Source organism: Lissotriton vulgaris, chromosome 2_1, assembly GCF_964263255.1.
Source record: "Lissotriton vulgaris chromosome 2_1, aLisVul1.2, whole genome shotgun sequence".
Classification (NCBI taxonomy): Eukaryota; Metazoa; Chordata; class Amphibia; order Caudata; family Salamandridae; genus Lissotriton; species Lissotriton vulgaris.
This window is the reverse complement of record NC_141687.1, coordinates 1248928779-1248948971: the sequence shown is the minus strand read 5'-3', so window position 1 is coordinate 1248948971 and position 20193 is coordinate 1248928779. Positions and strand designations below refer to the sequence as shown.

Below are 20193 nucleotides of genomic sequence, written 5' to 3'. Positions count from 1 at the left end.
TGGAATTAATCATATTATATTATGGTATTCCATTTCAAATTCAATCTGACAATGCATCCCACTTTCGTGGAAGATTGGTACAGGAATTTTGTGTGGAAAACAATATAGAATGGGTGTTTCACATTCCTTATTATCCACAGGCATCAGGCCTTATTGAAAGAATGAATGATTTACTTAAAGAACAGTTGCGAAAGTTAACTGACAACAAGTACAAAAATTGGAGGGATTACTTATTTCAAGCATTGTTAATTCTGAATAATCGTCCCTTGTTACATGCTGAATCTCCTTTGATGCGTTTGTTTCCTCCAAATGTTGATGCGAAACCCAACACCATTGGCAATTCTGTAATGTACTGGGAAATTTCCCCCGGAGCTTTGGCTCCATGCAGAGCAACCCCAGGTTCCGCAGACCTGCATGCCATGAATGACACTGTACTTAAGAGTAAAGATCGAATCATTGTCGAGACAGGCGTTGGTGTCTGTATACCTTCTGGAAGTTTTGGACTGATTGCCCCTAGATCGGGCCTTGCCTTAAAAGGTGTTCAAGTACTCGGAGGAGTGATTGACAGTGATTATCAGGGAGAGATTAAGGTCCTCCTGCTGAACAGCAGTGAGGTTGATTTATCTATTCAAAAGACTGACCAAGTTGCCCAATTGCTAATTATGCCTGTTTTCAGTGGTGAGATTCAGAAAGGCACTGCCCCAACATTGCTAACTGTACGAGGACAAAAAGGTTTTGGCTCTACGGACAACCCTGGAGCGAGAATATGGGTGCAATCGCCTAAAAATCCCCCTGAACAAGCTGAAGTCATTGCAACCGGTCATGACAATACCATATTGGTAATGAGACCAGGGAAAGATAGCTGGGAAGCTGTCCCGGCTGACAAATGTTACCTACGAGAATGAATAATGCCTGTATTTGATGTTCTTTCAGATCATTCTCTGGACTGCTGCTGCAGGATGTGCCGGCGTTGGACTCCTTTTGGTCTGCTACGTCGGGAGAGGAGGGAACCCACAGACTTTGGTTGATTCGAGAACCAGAGTACCGCGTTCCTTCGCTGCGTGGGATTCATCATCAAACTTTTGGACAACCCTGGCCAAACGAGTTACTAATTCTCCGCATTTTTGCCTGACACCCATGCGCTCAGTAACTGACATTTTAGCGACCTGTTTGGTTGCTGTCCCTGCCTCAGTGGAAACTCTAAAGCATATTTTCAATATATCAAATGCCCGACCCAATGTTATTCTGGGCGATTTTGCGGCCCATGAATTCTGTCCCTTATGTACTATTCTCTCGGAGTCTATTCCCCCAATTCATTCTCAGATTACTACGTATAATATCACGCAGGGTGACTTGTGCTTTTTCTTGACTTGTGATCCTAATGCAATTACTGAATGTGTAAAGTTAAAACTAAGAGCCGCCACTTCTTTTTCGGCTCATGAACGATTGCTGTGCTCACGAAGACCCCCAAAATCATGTGTTTCTGTAAAAAATAACATGACCTGTAAAAGTATAGTAGTTGCTCCTTGCCATTACCGTACAATGCTGTTACCTTCTGGTTGGATGTTCTCATGCGGCAACACCTCTTGGCCCTATATTCCTGCAAATATTTCCGGAGGCCCGTGTGCCCTCACTAGACTGAGTTTCTTAATGTTTTCCTCACATCCCAATACCTATTCCCGTGTAGTTCGTGATGCTATGATGTTACATGAGGACTGTGATTCTTCCTTACATCTTTATTCCAAATCTGAATACCTTAGTTTAGCTATTTCAATTATTGGTGTCCCAGCGTTGGCTGTTTACAACGCTAAGTCTATTGGGAAAATGGCCTGTTGGATGGTAAAATCGATTAACCAAACCTCTACTATTTTATCTGATATGCTATTAGATGCCCAGGGTGAACGCAGAGCAATTCTGCAGAACCGTGCAGCTATCGACTATCTTTTGTTAAAGCATGGACACGACTGTTCTGATTTTGAAGGTCTTTGCTGTTTCAATTTGTCGGACCATACTAAATCAATCCAGGCCCATATTGACAAACTCCATGACTTGACTGCAGAGGTTAGAAAACATATTGATCAGGGTTGGTTTGACTGGCTCTTCAATTGGTTACCTGACTTACATTCCCTACGACAGATATTAGGGGGTATTATGATTTCTATTTGTATTTTAGTAGCTATTTGCTGCTTTATTCAGTGCATTCCTTCTCTACTCCAATACTGTACATTTGGCAAGAGGAATAGATCAGTTAGTTTTGTTTCCTATTATTCTTCCACAGATGTTAGTTCCATATAGAGAATGATTAATAGACTGGAGTCAAGGGTGAAGTGTTCTGACCGACTTTTTCGGCCCTCCTTTGAGGGAGAATGATTGAAGGTGACTCCAGACTATTACCCTTCTAGTGCAGGGATTAGAACTATAAACAGGGCCCATTCATAAGGCACAGTAGTGCACAGTCGTACCCTTTTCCTTAGATCAGGGCTTATAAACTTAAGCTAGGGGATAGATTCATTAGTATTAGTGATAATCCGTCCTTTTGCAAGAGTGTTAGTATACCTTCTATGGAGTTATGCTTATTTTGGGCCTTTTAGGCCTCAAACGGGAGAGACTCCATCTTGCTTTCTGCCCCGGCAGCTTGAGATGCTTCTACGCCAAGTGTAATGTTTTAATTTCGAAGTGTTGTTCGCTTGGAGAGAACCGGCTCAGGCTGGCCCTTATCGAAAGACTGTATTTTTCTCCACTCCGAAGACACAACATCAGGCCGGCCGGCAGGGAACGTGTCCTTGGTACGGGGAGGTACAAGAATTTGGTGGGCGGCAGGTTACTGGCCGTAACTTTCCATGAAAGGACAAGCTTCCATATTAGCGAAAGTGTTAGGCAGTGAGTCAGTCAGTCTGTAGGCGGCAGCTAGCCGTTAGCATCAATGCCACTAATTATTTCCAGGCAGACAGTCGCCATCTTGAAGTCCGAGAAAGATCATGAAGCTAATACTCTCTGAGAAAGATTGAAGGAGAAGGAGAAGTAGCGCAGAGCGATTGGAGACAGAGAGAGACAGCAGCTAATAAAGAGGAAGGTTCCAGTGACTTGGAGGAAAGTAGAGACGACAGAGCATAGCGGTGCAGACGTGTACTCGTGACTGCTGAGGTGTGATTCCGAGACGAGCCAAGGCACAGACGAGAAGGGAACCTAGATGACTGTTGAACCCCGACTTCGTGCTCACAAGGTGATCTCTGCCCTATAATGTGCACATTCTAACCTTTCACTTTTCTTTGCAGGATATATGTTATAGTATAGTGCTGTGTTTGTAATCATTGTAATAAAATACCCCAGTTCTTAGTGAACCGACATGTGCCTTGTATTCTTGTTCAATCAGGGTAACCTGGTCTTCTAGTCAGACATCGTTTGCATGAACGGATGTAAATCCCGGTCAGGTAAGAGGTGACTGAATAATGAGGGAGAGAGGGACCATTTGATGCTGAGAGCAGAAGGTACATGATTCAATTTGGCAAGTTGTGCTAATTCCTGTTATTGTAGTATCATCCCGAGTAGCCAATGAGAGATTCCTTCCAAAGGTATTCATAGGAGAGTGATCGTCGTTGGTAAGCGGCGTTAATGAGAGCACCAGGGGGGACACTGGTGTGTAGATCGCTGGATTGCGGATCGGGTTGTAAGTAAGAGAGCACTGAGAAAGATACCAGTGTCTAGGTCTGCCGGATTGTGGACCGGATTAGGAGAAAGAGAGCACTGGGGCTGCAGCTCAGTGTGTAAGGCACGCCGGATTCCGTGTCGAGTGAGCACTGATGGTGATCAGTGTGTAATGGTACATAATCAGAACTGCCCCAGGGTAGATTAGTCTGGGCCTAAGTGGCCGTGAGACTAGCTGGTATGAATGGGATATTGTAGAAAACCTATGCATGTGTATTGCTATTTTCCCCATCCTTAGGTACGAGATGTACATACATATATATATACCTATTGTAAATACGTTCTAAGGAGGGAGGTGATTACGTTCCGACTGGGTTGGAGGTGCTCTCAGGAGCTGATCCCATCTGGTTCGAGAATCCGGTCGTTACAGCTACTTATTAGCTCGTGTGAAGTTTTGAAAGTACAGTATGTACAAATGTGCATAACTAAGTTTTAAGAGGTCTGTTTGATAGTTTACTGCAACAATTCTGTTATTAGTAAAATAGTAATGTTAATGTTTTTAGATATAATCGTATGAGCTTGGGAGGCACCATAAGTGGAGCATGCATATGGGAACTGTTTCAAACACAGTAAGGCCTAATCACTAGTGTCAAATAAAAACACATAGGGTACAAAATGTGCGCATGCTATGCAGGTAATACTCTGGCCGTTGTACGTACAAAGTGGCTACTTTATTAGCAGGAAACACAAGAGACAGCGAACCAACACTTGGCAGGCGACCGCATCGCCGTTACCGCTCAACCGTCTCCCCACTCCCCGTTCAAACCCCGCATTCCAATTGTCAATCACCTCAAGAACTCGAGGGTGCGAGGCGTCCTCGAGCTCCTGTGGACACGAGCCCTTCATAACACCATGCTGATTAAAAGGAAAGTATTTTACCTATTGAAAACTAACCTTTTAGCTAAACATCAACATAGTTTTCTGATTTCCTTTCCTGTATTAACATACACGAACTTCCATTTTCTGCCATCAGGCATTTACCTCCATTTCCCTGCTTAGCCGTCTGTTAATAATTCATTTAGACATCTACCAAAGAGATATTTTAGTAAACAATTGTTGGAGTACAGGAAAAAACCTGCAGAGGAGAATAGCCCAAACAACTCTTGCAAGACTTTTGCTGGCTGATGAGCTATAAAGTCATAACTTTGTAGCCTCAGTAGCAAGACTGCACTTAAGAAGCAGCAGCTCATGTGCTAAGAAAATGCACTTTTAGCAGGAAAACGTAGAAATGGCCATAGACGGCAATTCATCAAAATGCCAGGGGTAGTGGATGCGAAATCACACTCCATTTGACGTTTACTTTCACACACACGCGTACACATAACATACACGCGCACACACACACACACTGTCTCATATATAAACACAATCTCGACTGCAAGCACGCACACAATATACATTTAAAATCATGTTTTGCTTACCTCACCTGACGGAGGGTCATCTTCCAGCTAACTGCACATCATTTTTTATTACACTAATAGTGAATAATATATTATTCACTATCTGTGTAACAAAAACATGGCAGAAAATAAGGAAAGTGGGACCCCAACTGACGTACCTAATGATACATAGTCCCTGTGTTCCTGTCACTGATTTTGCCAACTGTGAGGCCAGGGGTTGCAAAGGTAGTGCCAGAGTTCTCAAGGGGCAAGCCAGGGGTTGTAGCTGCGACCCCCGACGACCCCTAAATGATGTCCAAGGAAATAGCTGATAGTGGTAAACAACGTTTAGCAATTTAAACCAAACTTGTTGCTCACATACCTGCTTAAACGGAAATCAGCACACGAAAGGTAAATGTTAGTACATTTAAAACCTCCGTTTGAAAGAATGTAAAGAGACAGAGGTGCTTCATTACCTCATTACCTCAAAAAAACAAAAACCTCATACACCTTCAAGTCAACCAATAAACTTATGTAAACTATTCTCTGAAGTGTACAGGCGAAATGCTGTCACTCAAGGTAACAGCCATTGCATGCAACTAATGAAAGGGTTGGACTAAAACAGGATATACAAGTAAACACCTAATCTCTCACTAAATGTATAGGCAATGCACGTTGAGCCAGACTTTGATTGACATTCAAAGTAACAAAAGTCAAAAATAGGCTGACCCAAAACCCCTTTCTTTACGTACGTATGTATTTGGCAATATAATGATGTATTCATTTTTCTGAAAACGTAAGGCTGTCCGAAGTCCTTTTGTTTACTTATTTATACTAATGCATTCATTTGTCTGAAAACTTGAGGCTGGCTGACAGCTAATGCTGTCTTTTGGCCAGACCTAAAAAGGGCCTTTATATGATAAATATCTTGGGCAGAAGTGAAAGGCGAAACATATTTCCACATGATAATTTTGCCACGAAGCACATTTCGTAATTTAATATCACATCCTGAAAATCACAAACAAAACTACTGGCTTATGACATAAGGCACTCTTTAAAACTCTGTATCCTTTCGCTCTTCCCCCACAAGAGCTATGCAAAAGGTTAGACAGCAGGAACTCCCCAGAGATGGATGTGTACTGTGAAACAAATGACAATGGATATACTCTTGAGCTATTGACCATTATGGTTATCAACATCCAGTGAAAATGTTAACTTGTAGGCTGTTCACCTCGAGTCAGAATCTGCCAGAGGATGTTTTCCCCGGTGGAATGATATCTTATCACATTTTATTTTTAACTTTTCCCAGAGTGTTTGTTAGTCCTCTACCCCCGAAAATATTAACTGGCCCACACAATTGAGCTGACGTCCATGAAAATTGAGAATAGAAGCTTGACAGTGCATTAGTTATGGATGCTTCATTTGCTTCACAAGGGAAAGAACAGACTCAACGTTTTTTCTAATGGCAATCTGGTCTCAACCAACATTTTAAATTGATATACTTCTTTTAAAATGTGTGTAAGAGGGCAAGACTACAACTTTTTAGGTAGTTAAATAGTCCGGTAGTCCAAGGCATGGTGTACATTTAATATTGAGAAGTACATTTGCTGTCTCAGACTTCTGAAAGCTCACTAACTTACTTAAACCCATGCGCGCTACGCGTTTTCCCGCTGTGCGCTGACTTTTTTAAAATCCCGCAGTTCATGACGAGCTCAGCTCGTCATGAGCGTACGACAGGCGTAACTCATGACGAGCTGAGCTCGTCATGAGCGTCGAAGGGGTTAAGAAGAATCAGTTTCTCCTGAAACAAAAAGATGAAAGTTGAAAATAATTAATTACACGTCAGAAAAGCAATTAATTGAAACACAATCCAAGCAAGGAATAATGACTTTCAGACATCCATAAACAGCAGGTCTTGGGTCAGGTGTTCGAAGATATTGGTTGCAAAAAGTAGAGTCGTAATTTATGAACAAAGGCCTTATTTTATGAACAGAACTATCATAGAACGACCTGTCTAATAAATATTTCAATTAGAGAGGTTGCAATTTGCAACTTTCTACAATTGACTGTAAAGACTGGGATGGTGGCATGTAAGGGAAAGCAGACTATCATGCCTGTCGTTCCATTTCAGAACAGTTTTTTTTTTAAAGCAGCCTTATTTCCTCATAGTTTTGAAAAACGTCAGGGAGAGTTGCCTTTTGTCCCCTGGAACCCATCCTACTCCCCCTGACAATGTCACCACAATTCACAATATGGAAGGACCTATTCCCTATTGTGAATGGGTTACCACCTTAACTTGGGTGTCTGCAACTTGTACATAGGGTACAGATTCAGTATTTTGAACTGATGCCCAAAACGCTCCCTTTCCAAATCCCGAGTCAATATCTGTTTCTGAACCTATTTTAGGAGTTATTAAAACTTTACTGACTGATAAAGTTACATTTTTAGCAATTGCAAACCTTTTGATTTAGGAAATTAGGGGGTTTGTGACCAAAGCCAAGTTTGGTACAATATGCAAACTTATACACTAGGAGTATGTTGAGCTTGTGATGGGAGGTTTGGACACATCTAAGGTGACAGTATCGACTGACTTCCTGTGGTTTGTTTTGAGACCTGTCCTTTCCGACCATTTACCGAGGTATACCTGAGTCTGTATAAATCACATGTAGGAAAAAATAAGCAAATAATTTAGAAGTATTAAATCCATTTTGTTTTGACGCAGGCGTCCATTTCCCCTCTCTTTTTGGCCTCCCATATTAAATTGCCATCAATTGTTGAATCACTGTTTTTCTTTAGAAGGTAAGGATATTGGGTGTTACTTTTAATATGTTGAATCCAAGACTCGTCTTTATGCTGACAGTTTTATTTTTCCACAGGAAAATCAAAGAAAGACAACACTCATTTTACTACCAATTTACTACTTCTCTATAGAGGAAAAATAAAAATCCAAAACTTTCAGAGTAATAGGGAACTCCACATTTGTTTATTTGATGGAAACATATACTGGATGTTTGGGTATCACGGTTACCAAAGCATTTCCTACTTTCTTAGAGGTAGAGCTATACAAATTAGTTTAGAGTAAAAAAAGCAAGATTTGAGAAGATGGGACACATCACTAGTTTCTTTGATAGCGCAGTTATTGTTTCAGAAAATCAATGTTCTACTAAGAATGCTGTTTTCCTTCCAAGCGCTACTACTCTCATCCATTAATACCAACTTCATTCAAAAGTTATTAGTTCTAATTCAAAACTCTTGCTAGCCAGGAAATAATTTGGTTGCTCAAAGTTGAGAGGAGGCTCGTTCTAATAAGAATACATTGTTATTTTTGGGCATAAACATTCAATAGTTGCAGAACTTGTCTTTAAACATGTTTGATCCTAATATGGGGAATGACTTCTATCAGACTAGTTATCTACAGATACGTAAAAAATCAGCCTTTTCCATTCTCTAACATGAGGTTTTTCAAATAGGTGTGGGGGAAATTGATGGATAGTACTTTAGGCAATTAATACAAAACAAGCAATTTCAAAAGTTTCTGTCTATTACTGAATACACACATCATTTTTCAAATAACAGGGTCAACAATATTTTATGCCTCGAGTCTTGATTGCACTCCAAATTACTCACTTTATTGTACCTAGTTCCACACTCTGGACCCAATGCCAAACTTCCAGAATTTGAGATTTTAAATTCAATTTAATGATAGCAGGCATCGAGGAAAATCTGTTTTGAAGTAAAGAAGATTTCACTGTGCTAAATCTAAGATTCTTTGGGCCCGATGTAGGAGCCTTAATACCGGTCGGAAACGGCCGATTTCGGCCGTTTCCGACCGGTAAATGGCCATTTGGTATGTAGGTGCCCGTTTCCGAGGGCATATGTAGGTAACTGCACATTTACCGAATTGGTAAAATTACCTAATCGGTAAAATACCGATTCGTTAATTCTACCGATTCGGTAAATTCCTAATGTAGGTGGGACTCTTCTGAGTCCCACAGGTGTTACCGAATCGGTATTTTACCATGAAATACAACTTCATGGTAAAATACCGATTCCGGTGTGCATGCACACCTATGCCATGTGGCAGGCAGACCTGCCCCTAGGGCATGTATGCCTGCCACATGGCACCCAAGCCTGAATTGGGGGTGCTAGGGGGTGTCAAAGTGACACCCCCTGCACCCTTGCAGAAATCAGTAATTACCGAATCGGTAAATACCGATTCGGTAATGCCCTTTGATTCCTATGGGCTTCAAGGCCCATAGGAATCAATGGGGGAATAACGATTCGGTATTTACAGAATCGGTAAATACCGAATCTTACAGATTCGGTATTTACCGATTCTGAAATACCCACATCTCCCCCCCTCCAATTTACCACTTCTCAACTACCGAATCGGTAAGATTCGGTATTTAAGAAGTGGTAAATTGGAGTTTACCTACATCGGGCCCTTTATGTTTTCTTGTGAAGGACACCTTCTTCATACATGAATGCAGGTAAGAATCTACCAGAAGTTGCTTAAAGAGCACTCTTGATTACAGATTCAAACAGACGGTTCTAAAGGGACCTGTTAATGAGGATACCCTGCTTTTCACAGCGAACATTTGTTGTTCCTAGCTCCTCATCACATTCAATCAAACTCCCCAGTAACATTACGAAGCTACCCTTAACACCTTCTGCCTCTTTAGAAGACCGTTACCATTAGTTTTTCCCCCTCCCAAAAACCATCACTTTTAGCCAGGTTAATCTTGACACACACATACAGGGACACCTTCCTTTGAATCACAGTCTTGGTACAATCCAGCAGAATGATACCCTTTGGATGTTGCAAAATATTTTTTCTTTTTTCTTTTAATTTCTATATAGTGTTAGGTAGCCCCAGAGGTATCAGAGCACTTTACAGGTTATGTTATAAGTTCAGTAACAATACATGCTAGGATTCTGGTGGGTCAAAACAGTCCACAAATTATGGAACAATACATCATAAGGTAGCAGCATTGGCTACAATTTAGAGACTGAGTGAATTGGGCGACTGCAACATGGGTCATGTCGATGGTGGTTGGATCTTTAGAGATGTGCATCAGCTTGTGAGCGTGTTGAAGTAGTTGTTAAGAAGATGAGATTTGAAGTCCCGTTTGGAGAAGGAGGGTTTGCAGCTGAGATCCTTTGCTAGTGAGTTCCAAATCTTAGGAGCGTTTCCTGAGAAGGAGCACACCAGGCATTATTTCTTCTTCAGATTAGGATGTATGAGGAGAAGTGAGTTGGAGTTTCTCATGACCGGCCTCTTCCTGCTCTGGATATATTGTTTTCTAGGTATTTGATTTGTTTTGTGTGAAAGGACTTGTGGGTAATACAGGCTGTCTTGTGGATGCATCTTCCTTCCATGGGAAGCCAATTGAGACTCTTGAGGGCAGGTGAGATGTGATCAAATTGCTTAATTCCTGTGAGGAGTCTGGCTGCCACTTTAAGAGTTGCTCTTAGGAGCACAAGGTGACATTTTGAAATTCAAGTGATGATGACGTTGCCCTAGTCAAGTTTAGAGAGAACTAGCCATTGAACTTCCATTTGAAGATCGTCAGGGGGATTAAACAGTTTAATTTCTTTTTTTAGATGTTTTAGTGTGTAGAACGCTCCTTTGGCTGAGTTGTTGATATGTTATGATCTAAGAGGAGAGAGGTGGGTCGGTGTTCGGTTCTGTCCCCATAACTTTGCAGTCAGTCTTAGTTTCCGCCTGTCTTTATTCAGGTCTAAGTTGAACCAGGATTTGGTTTGGGTTTTTCTGGATCTCTTTAGTTTGAGCGGCGCCACTTGGTCAAGATTTTCTGTCACCACTGAGCTATAATGGGCAGTGAGGTTGTCTACGCAGTGGGGAGAGGTTGAAAATGTAGTTGGGTGCTGATCCTGGATACATGCTCCTTTAGTGGGGTTTGTTTGAGGTTCCTTGCTCAGTGCGTGTACTTGTTGGATGGGGCTGGGTTGGATCTGGGGGGAGCCTTGAGAGTGAGCAGTATCTGGTGGTGGTCTGACCAGTCTGTAGGTATGATGGATTGAAGGGAGGGAAGATAACTTCACATAATTATCGCATCGAGAGTAGAGCCTTTGTTGTGGGTCTGTTCCTTGAAGAGTTGCTTGAGGGCATCAATTTCAAGAAGGATTGTAAGATTACAGACTGTTGTGTCTTCAGTGGCATTCCAGTGCAGGTTGAAGTTGCCTAAGAATATGTAATTGGAATCATTTAGGGTAAACCATGTTATTAGGTTGGTTAGTTCTTCAGTGAAGAGTGCGCATTTGCCAGGGAGTGGTAGATGATGTTGAGTTTGATAGGAGAGGTGCCTTTTGTATTGAGTTTGACTCTAAGGTATTTAAAGGTTGAGTAGCTTGTGGTCTCTAGGGTGTTGAGCGGGATTATTATTTGTATATGATTGCTAGCCCACCTTCTATCCATTCTGGTCTGTCCCGTCAAATGATAGAATAGCCACGTGGAATGCCCAAGTCAAGCATGAGAGTTGAATGTTCATTAACAAGGTTTCCGTAAAGAAAGCAATGTCGATTCTGTCCGCAAGAATCATTTCGGCAATTTTTGGTGCGTGTTTAACTGCTGATCTGCAGTTAAAGAGCTAGTAGGTTAAGGAGCTAGGACTGTCTGGAAAGTAGTGTATTGAGCAGTTAGTCTGGGGTATATCTTTGCTCGAGGGATTCTATTTATGCCAGTGATTACTGGGATTTTGCATGGGGTCTTAGAAGACGCTTTTGGAGTTATTGTGAGGTATGATCCGCAGAGTAATTGGACTTCAATTGAGGATAGGGGGCTGAGAGCTCGGTAGGGTCTGTGAGACAGATTGCACTGGAGAATGGATCTCTGGCAGGTGTGCATTCTGTCTCTTGGAGATCATTTGTGGGGAGACAGTTTTACTAGTCGCGGAGTGGGATTGCATGTTAACTTTGCCTGAACTCCAAGGTCCTTTTTTAAGTGAGAAATGTCTTCGGCTAGAGTCAAGTTTTTGTTCTATTCAGTTGAGAAATAGGGTAAGTATGTTGGGGAGACTCCAGACCCGCAGGCAACGGGACAGGTGGCGGGATCAATGTCAGTCAGGGGAGAGTGATCCTCGTTAGAGTGGAAGACAGAGTTGTCTTATTCAAGAATGGTTCGACATCAGTAGTCAGGGTTGAGCTTGAGGCAGGCTCATTGGTGAATGATCAGTTTAAGAAGAGAATGTTCGTACTGCAGTTAGTACATTTAGTGCAAAGCCTAATCTGCTGTGTATACATTGAATGGCTAGGGGTGCCAGGAAGCACCCCCATTTCAACTCCTGCAAGTATCTTAGCCCAATGAGAAGATCGGTTCCCACGTTTGATGCAGAACCAGATATAGGTATAGTACAGTGCAACTAGAGTAGTACACAGTTACCTTGAAATTCCCCAAGTCTTCCAGTTTTCACCACAAAGTCTCCTATGTACCCTGTCAAATTCTATTTCATAATCGATTGTCAGGCATGTAATCTAAACTGTTTGTGGCTAGTTGTCCATGAATCAGCATTGTTAGTAGTTTTTTGTTGTCTGTTGGAACTAGATTTGCATCAGCCCTGACTTCAAACTCTGTTAAAGAAATTCCCATGCACCTTTTAGCTCCTTTGTCCAAAAGGAAATCAGTGTATAATTCAGTAGCCCGCCCTCTCTATTTAAGATGTTAGCCCAAAAGTTGGAATCTCTTTCGAAAACGCACAATGGTATACTATTCAGCAACAGGGCCACATCTCTCTGTGCACCTGCGATAAAATTCTCATTGCTTTTCAGGGACAAGTCTGGTCAAACTGAAATTTGTAATTGAGAACTTTTAGACAGATGATTTACTATGGGTTTGTTATTCACATAGATTTCATAAATGCGCTAATTCCAATCATCCCTAGTAATTTTGTTATCTGTTCCCATCATCTGTGAGTTTTACTGGCCATTCACATGTGCTCAGAATTTTCACAAATCCTGACGTCAGCATACATCTTGAATAATACCCATTCCTATGCCTCCCAGCTTCAAGTCTCATATATGTAAATGTAAATGTGTATGTATATGTATGTATGTATGTTGTCGGCTTCCATCAACTTACAAGCCAGATTCAATGCTTCTAGCTGGAAAAGGGGTTTCAGTACATTTCCTAATTGTTGTTCTATGCTCTCCTTATGTCATACCTATGCTCCTAAAACCATCATTTTTGACCCTCGTAGAATCGGCTTTCTTGCATAGATTCAGTATTCGGGCAGATATATGACATCAAAGGGATCAAAACCTTATAACAGGTTTCACTTTAGCATGCTTCATATCCAGGAATACAGGAATCGCATCCTAGCTTTAACAGGAATTAACCATGTTTGAAGCAATAATCTGGTGAATGGGAGGACCGTCTAAGTTGTCAACGAGTCAGCCATTGTAAGTGTCCATCTAATGTACAGGCAAGCAACCTGGCCAGCTTGCTTTCACAGCTCTTTGATCGCTTTGACTCTATATACTAGAGCTGAAAACTCATTCAGCTGTGCATAGGGTCTTTACCTGTCAATCCTTAAATTTGTAACTGTGCACATATTTATTTAGGCGATTTGTAGAGCGCTCAACTACCCGTGGGTGTCTCGGCGCCATAATAAGGTACATATAAAGCTGTGACCTATAGAAGTGAGCCTTCAATAAATGTATGCATGAAAGGTGACAAACTATCCGCTTGGAAACAACGATTTAGAAGCCTAAGATTCAATCCTTATACACAGTGTATGCAAAAGATATCTCCTTACATAAACGTCTAGCATGGTAAATAGCAGCTCAGAAATGGATTGACGGGGACGATCGGACGAAGAATTAGGCATAGTCCTTGTGGATGTGCCATCTCAGCTTATAATTTATCCATGCTGTTTTAATCCCCACTGCCATAAACCATTAGCAGGAGTTTCCCTTTAGGCTCTGCCTCACTCTTAAAATATTGCTAAAATACTTTGTGCAAAAAATTAACTTTCCTTTCGTAGCCGTGGACTGCACACACTTTTTCTTGTTGAGGGAGATTGCACTCCAATTTCAAAACACAGGAGATGTGTTTAGTAGAAATGTAAAGAAGTGTGTGATAAGGGACTGACATGTTAACCGATTTTAAAGTATTAGGTAATGGCAGTGAAGTTAGTCTGAGGATAGCAAACACATATCTTACACTACATGTTTAGTAAGGCTTGATAATTGAAGACAATCTGAGTCTGCTGTGTCTGCAACCTGGGAGGAGTGAGATGGTGGTGGGGGCTGCAATAACAGTAAAAAGTCTTTAACCAAATTAATATTTTAAAGGTTAGGGACCTTTTTGGCATAGACGTAGATACATGGAAAATGCCATTCCTCAAGACCCTGCTTGGAGTAACTGTTCTACTTGACTTATTACTGCATGCTTTCACATAGTGTTGGATATTGTTTTCACTATTCTTACTAGCCTAATGTGTTTCCTATGAAATTTGAAAACAAAACAATTGTCTTTTTTTTTTTAGGTACCCAGGCTGAAGGGTTTCAGGAACCCCGATATAAAGCTTGGTGGTCTTGGACCTGATTACCAGGGAATAAAAGACAAAGTACGTATGTTCTCCCTTCTTCTATCACATATGCCGAGTCAAAACAATCTATTGATTTTAATGAGTGCAAATAACATCATAGAAGAATATTGTGAAGGCTTGTAATTCTTTTGTAAGAGCCTCTACTGTATTTTAAACATTTGATACTTTCGTTGTTAATGCTCTCGCATCCTAGCTTTAATACCCGGTGTAAGAGCAACAGGAATAACAGCATAAAGGGATATTAAACCTAACGCTTAAGATGTCTGCTTCCAAACGGACTCTAGAATAATTCATACTTTTGTCAGCTCCTCTTAAAAACCAAACCTTATATTTCTTAATTGCTTAGAGTAGGCCTACCACCAGTAAGTAAGTAAAGTAAGTAAAATATCTTTATTCGATTGTTTGCATATAACAATCATAAAAGTACATTTCAAAGACATTTATCACAAAGTACAATTTATGCGAAAAAGATGTTTGTTACCACATAAACACGAGTACAGGCAAAATTACAAGTTTGTAATTTAAAAGCAGTAAAAATACAATACTATTTTTAAAAAGTTCATATCAGTAGCAAACTTAATTATTCTTCCATGCTTTTCCTATGTTTAAGTGCAAGTTTTAAAAAGCTACATAAAAACAAGGTGCAGTCGCTATTTAGCATTTGAAGGTAATAAAGTGCTGGTCTGAATTGTGCAAAATGGAGCCGTTGTAGTAAAGGTTTTAAGAACAAGTTACGAGGGACTATATAATATGAGCAGAAAAATAAAAAGTGTGCCAGATCTTGTGGAGACTTATTGTCGCAGCCACAAGCTGGCAACACTTGTCCTCTATGTGCCCCACTTGGTACAGCTAGCAAAAGATGGAACATATCAAATCGGAACCTTGTCAGCAAAAAACGTTCATAACCCGACAGAGGCCAAAGTAAATAAGGTTTTATATGGAGGGTCGTTTTTGTGAGAGCGTGCAATCTCACACTGTTTTTCTCATACTCTCTCTCCTCCCTTGCCAAGTGCCTAGTTGCCATGAAGGTGTTCTTCACATAAAAAACATCAGATTTAGTTATTTTCTCAGGGGCTAGAAAAAGATCCGGCCGACCTAATTCAGAGAGACATCTTCTGACATATTTTATCCACGGGATCTTATACTTCCCTTCCCACTCTAATGCCTCTTGCAGAATGTTTCTAGTGAGGGGTATATCTGGATTTAGCCAACTGTTTAGCCAGCATAGCAGGGGATTTACAGCTATCCTATCGCTTAAATAGGACATACCTAGTTCCGCGTGAACAGAAAAGTTTGCCGTACCCCTGGGGAGCCTTAAAACTTGCTTAAAAAAATTATTTTCGGTGATCTCAAGGGCATCTAAGGGTTCGGATCCCCATATTTCACTCCCGTAGCACGCAACTGCAATGCTTTTGGCTTGATATAACTTCAAAACAGCGGCCACTGGGCTGTTACCCATTTTCTTTGCAAAATCCATTATAGCTGCGTTAACACGCACTACCTCGCCCTTTTTCTTTTGTTTTGCAGGTGCCCAAGTTAATTTGTGGTCAAAAAGGACACCAAGATACGAAAAGGTCCTAGTTGTCGGTATTTTTTCGTTATTTACAGAATGGGGGTATCTTTTGTTTGGACCTGAGCCAGTCATCATAATAAAAGATTTCGAGTTGTTAATGCTCAGGCCACGGGAATTCATAAATGCGAAAAAAGAATCTAGCAGAGTTTGAAGGCCGATCGCCGTTCTGGAGATTAGGACGGCATCGTCCGCATATAGCAAGACGGGCACGCCCTTCCTCCCTATGTATGGGTAATCTGTACCAGTTTTTAATAGATGTTCCTCCAGATCATTGATGTAAAGATTAAAAAGAAACGGGGCTAAGATGCACCCTTGTCTAACCCCCCGGTTTATCCTGAAGTCCCTGGTTACTTTCATATCTTGTGTAAAGCGAACATTTGCTCTAGTGTCCGAATGTAGATCCGCTAAAAAGTTAATGAGGTTTTGCTCCACACCCATTTTTTGCAAGACCTCCCAGAGCCTACCTCTATCAACGCAGTCGAAGGCGGATGATAAATCCATAAAGGCCATGTAGATGGACCCTTTCCTTGCCATGGTATATTTGCCATTTATTAAGTACAGGTTCAGACATTGAGCTATCGTGGAGTGACCTGGTCTGAACCCGTATTGGATTGGCGACAGAATGTTTTTTTCATTGGCCCAAACTACTAGCCTATTTAAAATAATACCCCCCACCACCTTAGCAACTGAGTTAATCATTGATATTGGCCTATAACATGTTGAACTACTACGGTCACCTTTCTTGAATACAGGCACTATGGTCGAAGACCCCCATGACTTCGGGCACCCTATAGAAATCCCGGCATTTATTACTGCAGTAAGAACTGGTGCCCATAGTTGAATGTCTGATTTAAAAAGGTCGGGAGGAAGACCATCAGGGCCCGGTGCTTTATTACTAGTCAAGCCCTGAATCCCCTTTACTACCTCCCCCACTGTAAAGCACAACGATTCTTCATCAGAAGTATTAAAATCAATGTCCGCTTGTGCATCGTCACTTTGGAAAATTATTCTGAAATGAGATAACCACTCATCCTCAGATATGTTAGTCCCAAGCACAGAGTTACAGGGGTCGTCAAACAAGGGCTGGTTTATAATGTTCCAGAACTTAGAGCTGTTACCCAAAATTGCAGGGTCACACAAAGTTTCCCAGACGCTTGCCTTCACTTCTTTTTTTCGGGCTGCTAGAGTTATCTTATAGATGTTTCTCAGTTCTTTTACAAGGACGGGATCTCTGGGGTTAGCCTTTAGTGCTTTTTTTAAGTTGCGTCCAGCCTTTGAGCAAGCTTGATCAAACCATTTCGGGTGGGATTCATAATGTCCCTTCACTGGTATGGTTAACAGTTCACCAACTCTATCCACCACAACGGAAAAGGCGGTTAAGGTCACTTCAGTAAATCTGTACTTAAATTAATCCATGCAAAACAATAGGGCATGTGCTAAAGCATCAGAACTAGCTTGGGTGTAGAACAGAGTTTCCTTGACTGAGCCACGCATTGCCACCAGTAAAGCTACTCTGGGACAACGTTTCAACATTACTAATTTGGGGCTTTTTGTACATGTATTTCCAGCATTCCAGGTCTTGCAGTACCTTGGGGTCAGTTCAGAGAGAGGTCATATGCATCTCTTCCACCATTAACCACTCATGTATATCTTTGTTTCATAAATGTGCCACTTTTGAGTTCCAAAGTTGTTGTATTCATCTCTTTGACACTAATGAACTCAGGGCAATCATGTGGGACTGCATGTGGTAGTTTTTATGGGGACAGGTATGGCGACAGCAAAACGTTTTTGTAGTTGTGCTTTATAGTTTGCTCAGAATACCTGCACTACAGTGCATGATGATACCATAAGAAGCTTATCCGCATTCTCAGATTGGTATAGTGAGCATTCCCAATATGTACCTGGGAAAATTTAGTGAATGGCACCTGATGGTAAATATGTTCGGTGTAGGGTTTGAAATGAGTGAGATGGAACCGGGAGCTATTTATGGCCTTTGTGACATACACTAAAGTTATATTCCACTTATTGTCAGTAAGTTGTGTTTCACAATCTATATCACACTTCATTTTAATACTCAGTTCCTATTTTGGACTCTCATTATATATAGCCCTTCAAAGAATGGACAATAAATGACCACATTGTGACAGTGCTAAAAGAGCCCGTATGTAGGATTTGATTCAGGCGATTCCTCTGGGAATCCTAGCCAAGAATCATTTGATGCACTTGATTGCCAAGCATACAATAGAAATTCTCTTGCACTAACTCGGCATGTCTTATAGCTTCCTCAAATAGGGGTAAGAGATCTCCTTCGTATAGGTCATTCACCGGTCCTTAGCCATCACCCAGCCATTCTGGTTTCACGGCACAGCTCACAAAATGTGTGTAAAATTCATAGGGAAGCCTGATTTCCAAAGGGTGACTGTTTTTAAACAGTTCAGATTGTCCTGCCCCATACGTGTGCAATTAGGGACATTAGTTGGGTCTGTAACAGGAATTTGAGGGCTTTCCGACTACAACAGCCATTCAAGAGTTTGTGCTTCCTCCTGGGAGACTGTTAGGGTAATTCCAGTAGAGACTGTAACTTTGAAGCCAGATAATAAAATGTGCCATCTGGGACTTCAAGGGCACCAGATTTGTACTGGAGTTACAGAGCGGGTTTTTTGGTTCCTGGCCATCCAAATAAATGATAACAGAACAATATCCAGCTTCCAGAAAATCTTTTTGGAAGTGAGACAGTACAGCCCCAGGAATATATAAGAACATCTAGGACAGAGGTCTTAAATTTGTTGGTGCTAAACACCTTGAGCAAACTTTTTTCAGGTCAGGTCTCATGCCCATACCAACACTGTAGGGTTGTTCGGCTAGCGGGGAGAACCGGGCAAGAGCGGCAGGAATGGGCGGGGGCTAACTAAATCATGCTGCCTCTCTTCATCTTTATAGAAACAATTTGTGTATTATGTAGTGTTAAATACTGCACTTCTGCCTTTTACAGGCATTGTAGAAGCATCTGTGCCGCTAACTTTCCCTGGACTATCACTCAAAGACCCTCGTTCAGCTGTTCCTCTTCATATTCAAAATAACAACTCATGTTTTATATAGCACTATATTCTACATTTCTTCTTTCTCTGCAAGCTTTAAGTAACACATGGTAATAAAATAAATCCCCCCGCAACTTGTCCCTCCCCTCCCTTGCAATCCTACACATCTTTCTTTTTTTTTAAAAAAAATTTTTGAAACCTTTATTGTGCATCTGAAGATTACAGTTACGGGCCCACAACCACACGGGCCGGCCTCGAAAGCAATTGACAGCACAAAAAGTAAGGATATGGCAGCCCAGCGGTCCCAAACAACAAGATGCGAAAAGTGTCCGAGACGTGGCATATGGAAAAAGGGACCGCCGGGTAGAGGAGGAATCAGGTTAATTTTTAAATTTTGTAGATAAGAAGGATCAGACGCGGTCAATCTATCGAAGGCTAATGGCGGGCAACGAACCAGCGAGTGAACAACAGTACAAGGGAGAACAATTGAAAAAGCAGCAGAAAATGATATGCTTCAGGACAGTACCACAAATAAACAGTACATGCTGGCCATCGCCCGCCCCACGGACTCAGTACTCCCAAATTCACGATAAGAAAAGCATAAACAGCAGAAAGAATACATCGCACTACCCCTAAACACCCGTCTGACCCAAAGAGAAAGAGAAAGGAAGAGAAACCAAGAAGAGAGAGAATATAAGGCCCATAGAAACTGAAACTAAACAAAATCCCCACCCCCAACCCCCCACCCTGCACGCATGCGTAGGCTACGGCCTACCCCCCCCTCTAGCAGTGTGCCTGTCGCCCATAACTCGAACCCGAAATTTAGAACAGAAAAGGGAAAAAGAAAGAAAAGAAATAACGTAATACACGGAAGTCCGGAGGAGGGCCACAAAGATAAAACCAAAACTACCAGCACATATCACTCCGGC

General features: G+C 41.5%; 1 protein-coding gene across 1 annotated transcript in view; it reads left to right on the top strand.

Moving 5' to 3' along the window:
• The window catches only part of JHY (junctional cadherin complex regulator), a 452312-nt gene that overhangs the window by 272728 nt on the left and 159391 nt on the right, over positions 1-20193 (top strand). Inside the window, exon 7 of the mRNA XM_086956964.1 lies at positions 14591-14671. Coding sequence (XP_086813090.1) covers positions 14591-14671 — 81 coding nt within the window. The remainder of the gene's footprint in view (positions 1-14590; positions 14672-20193) is intronic.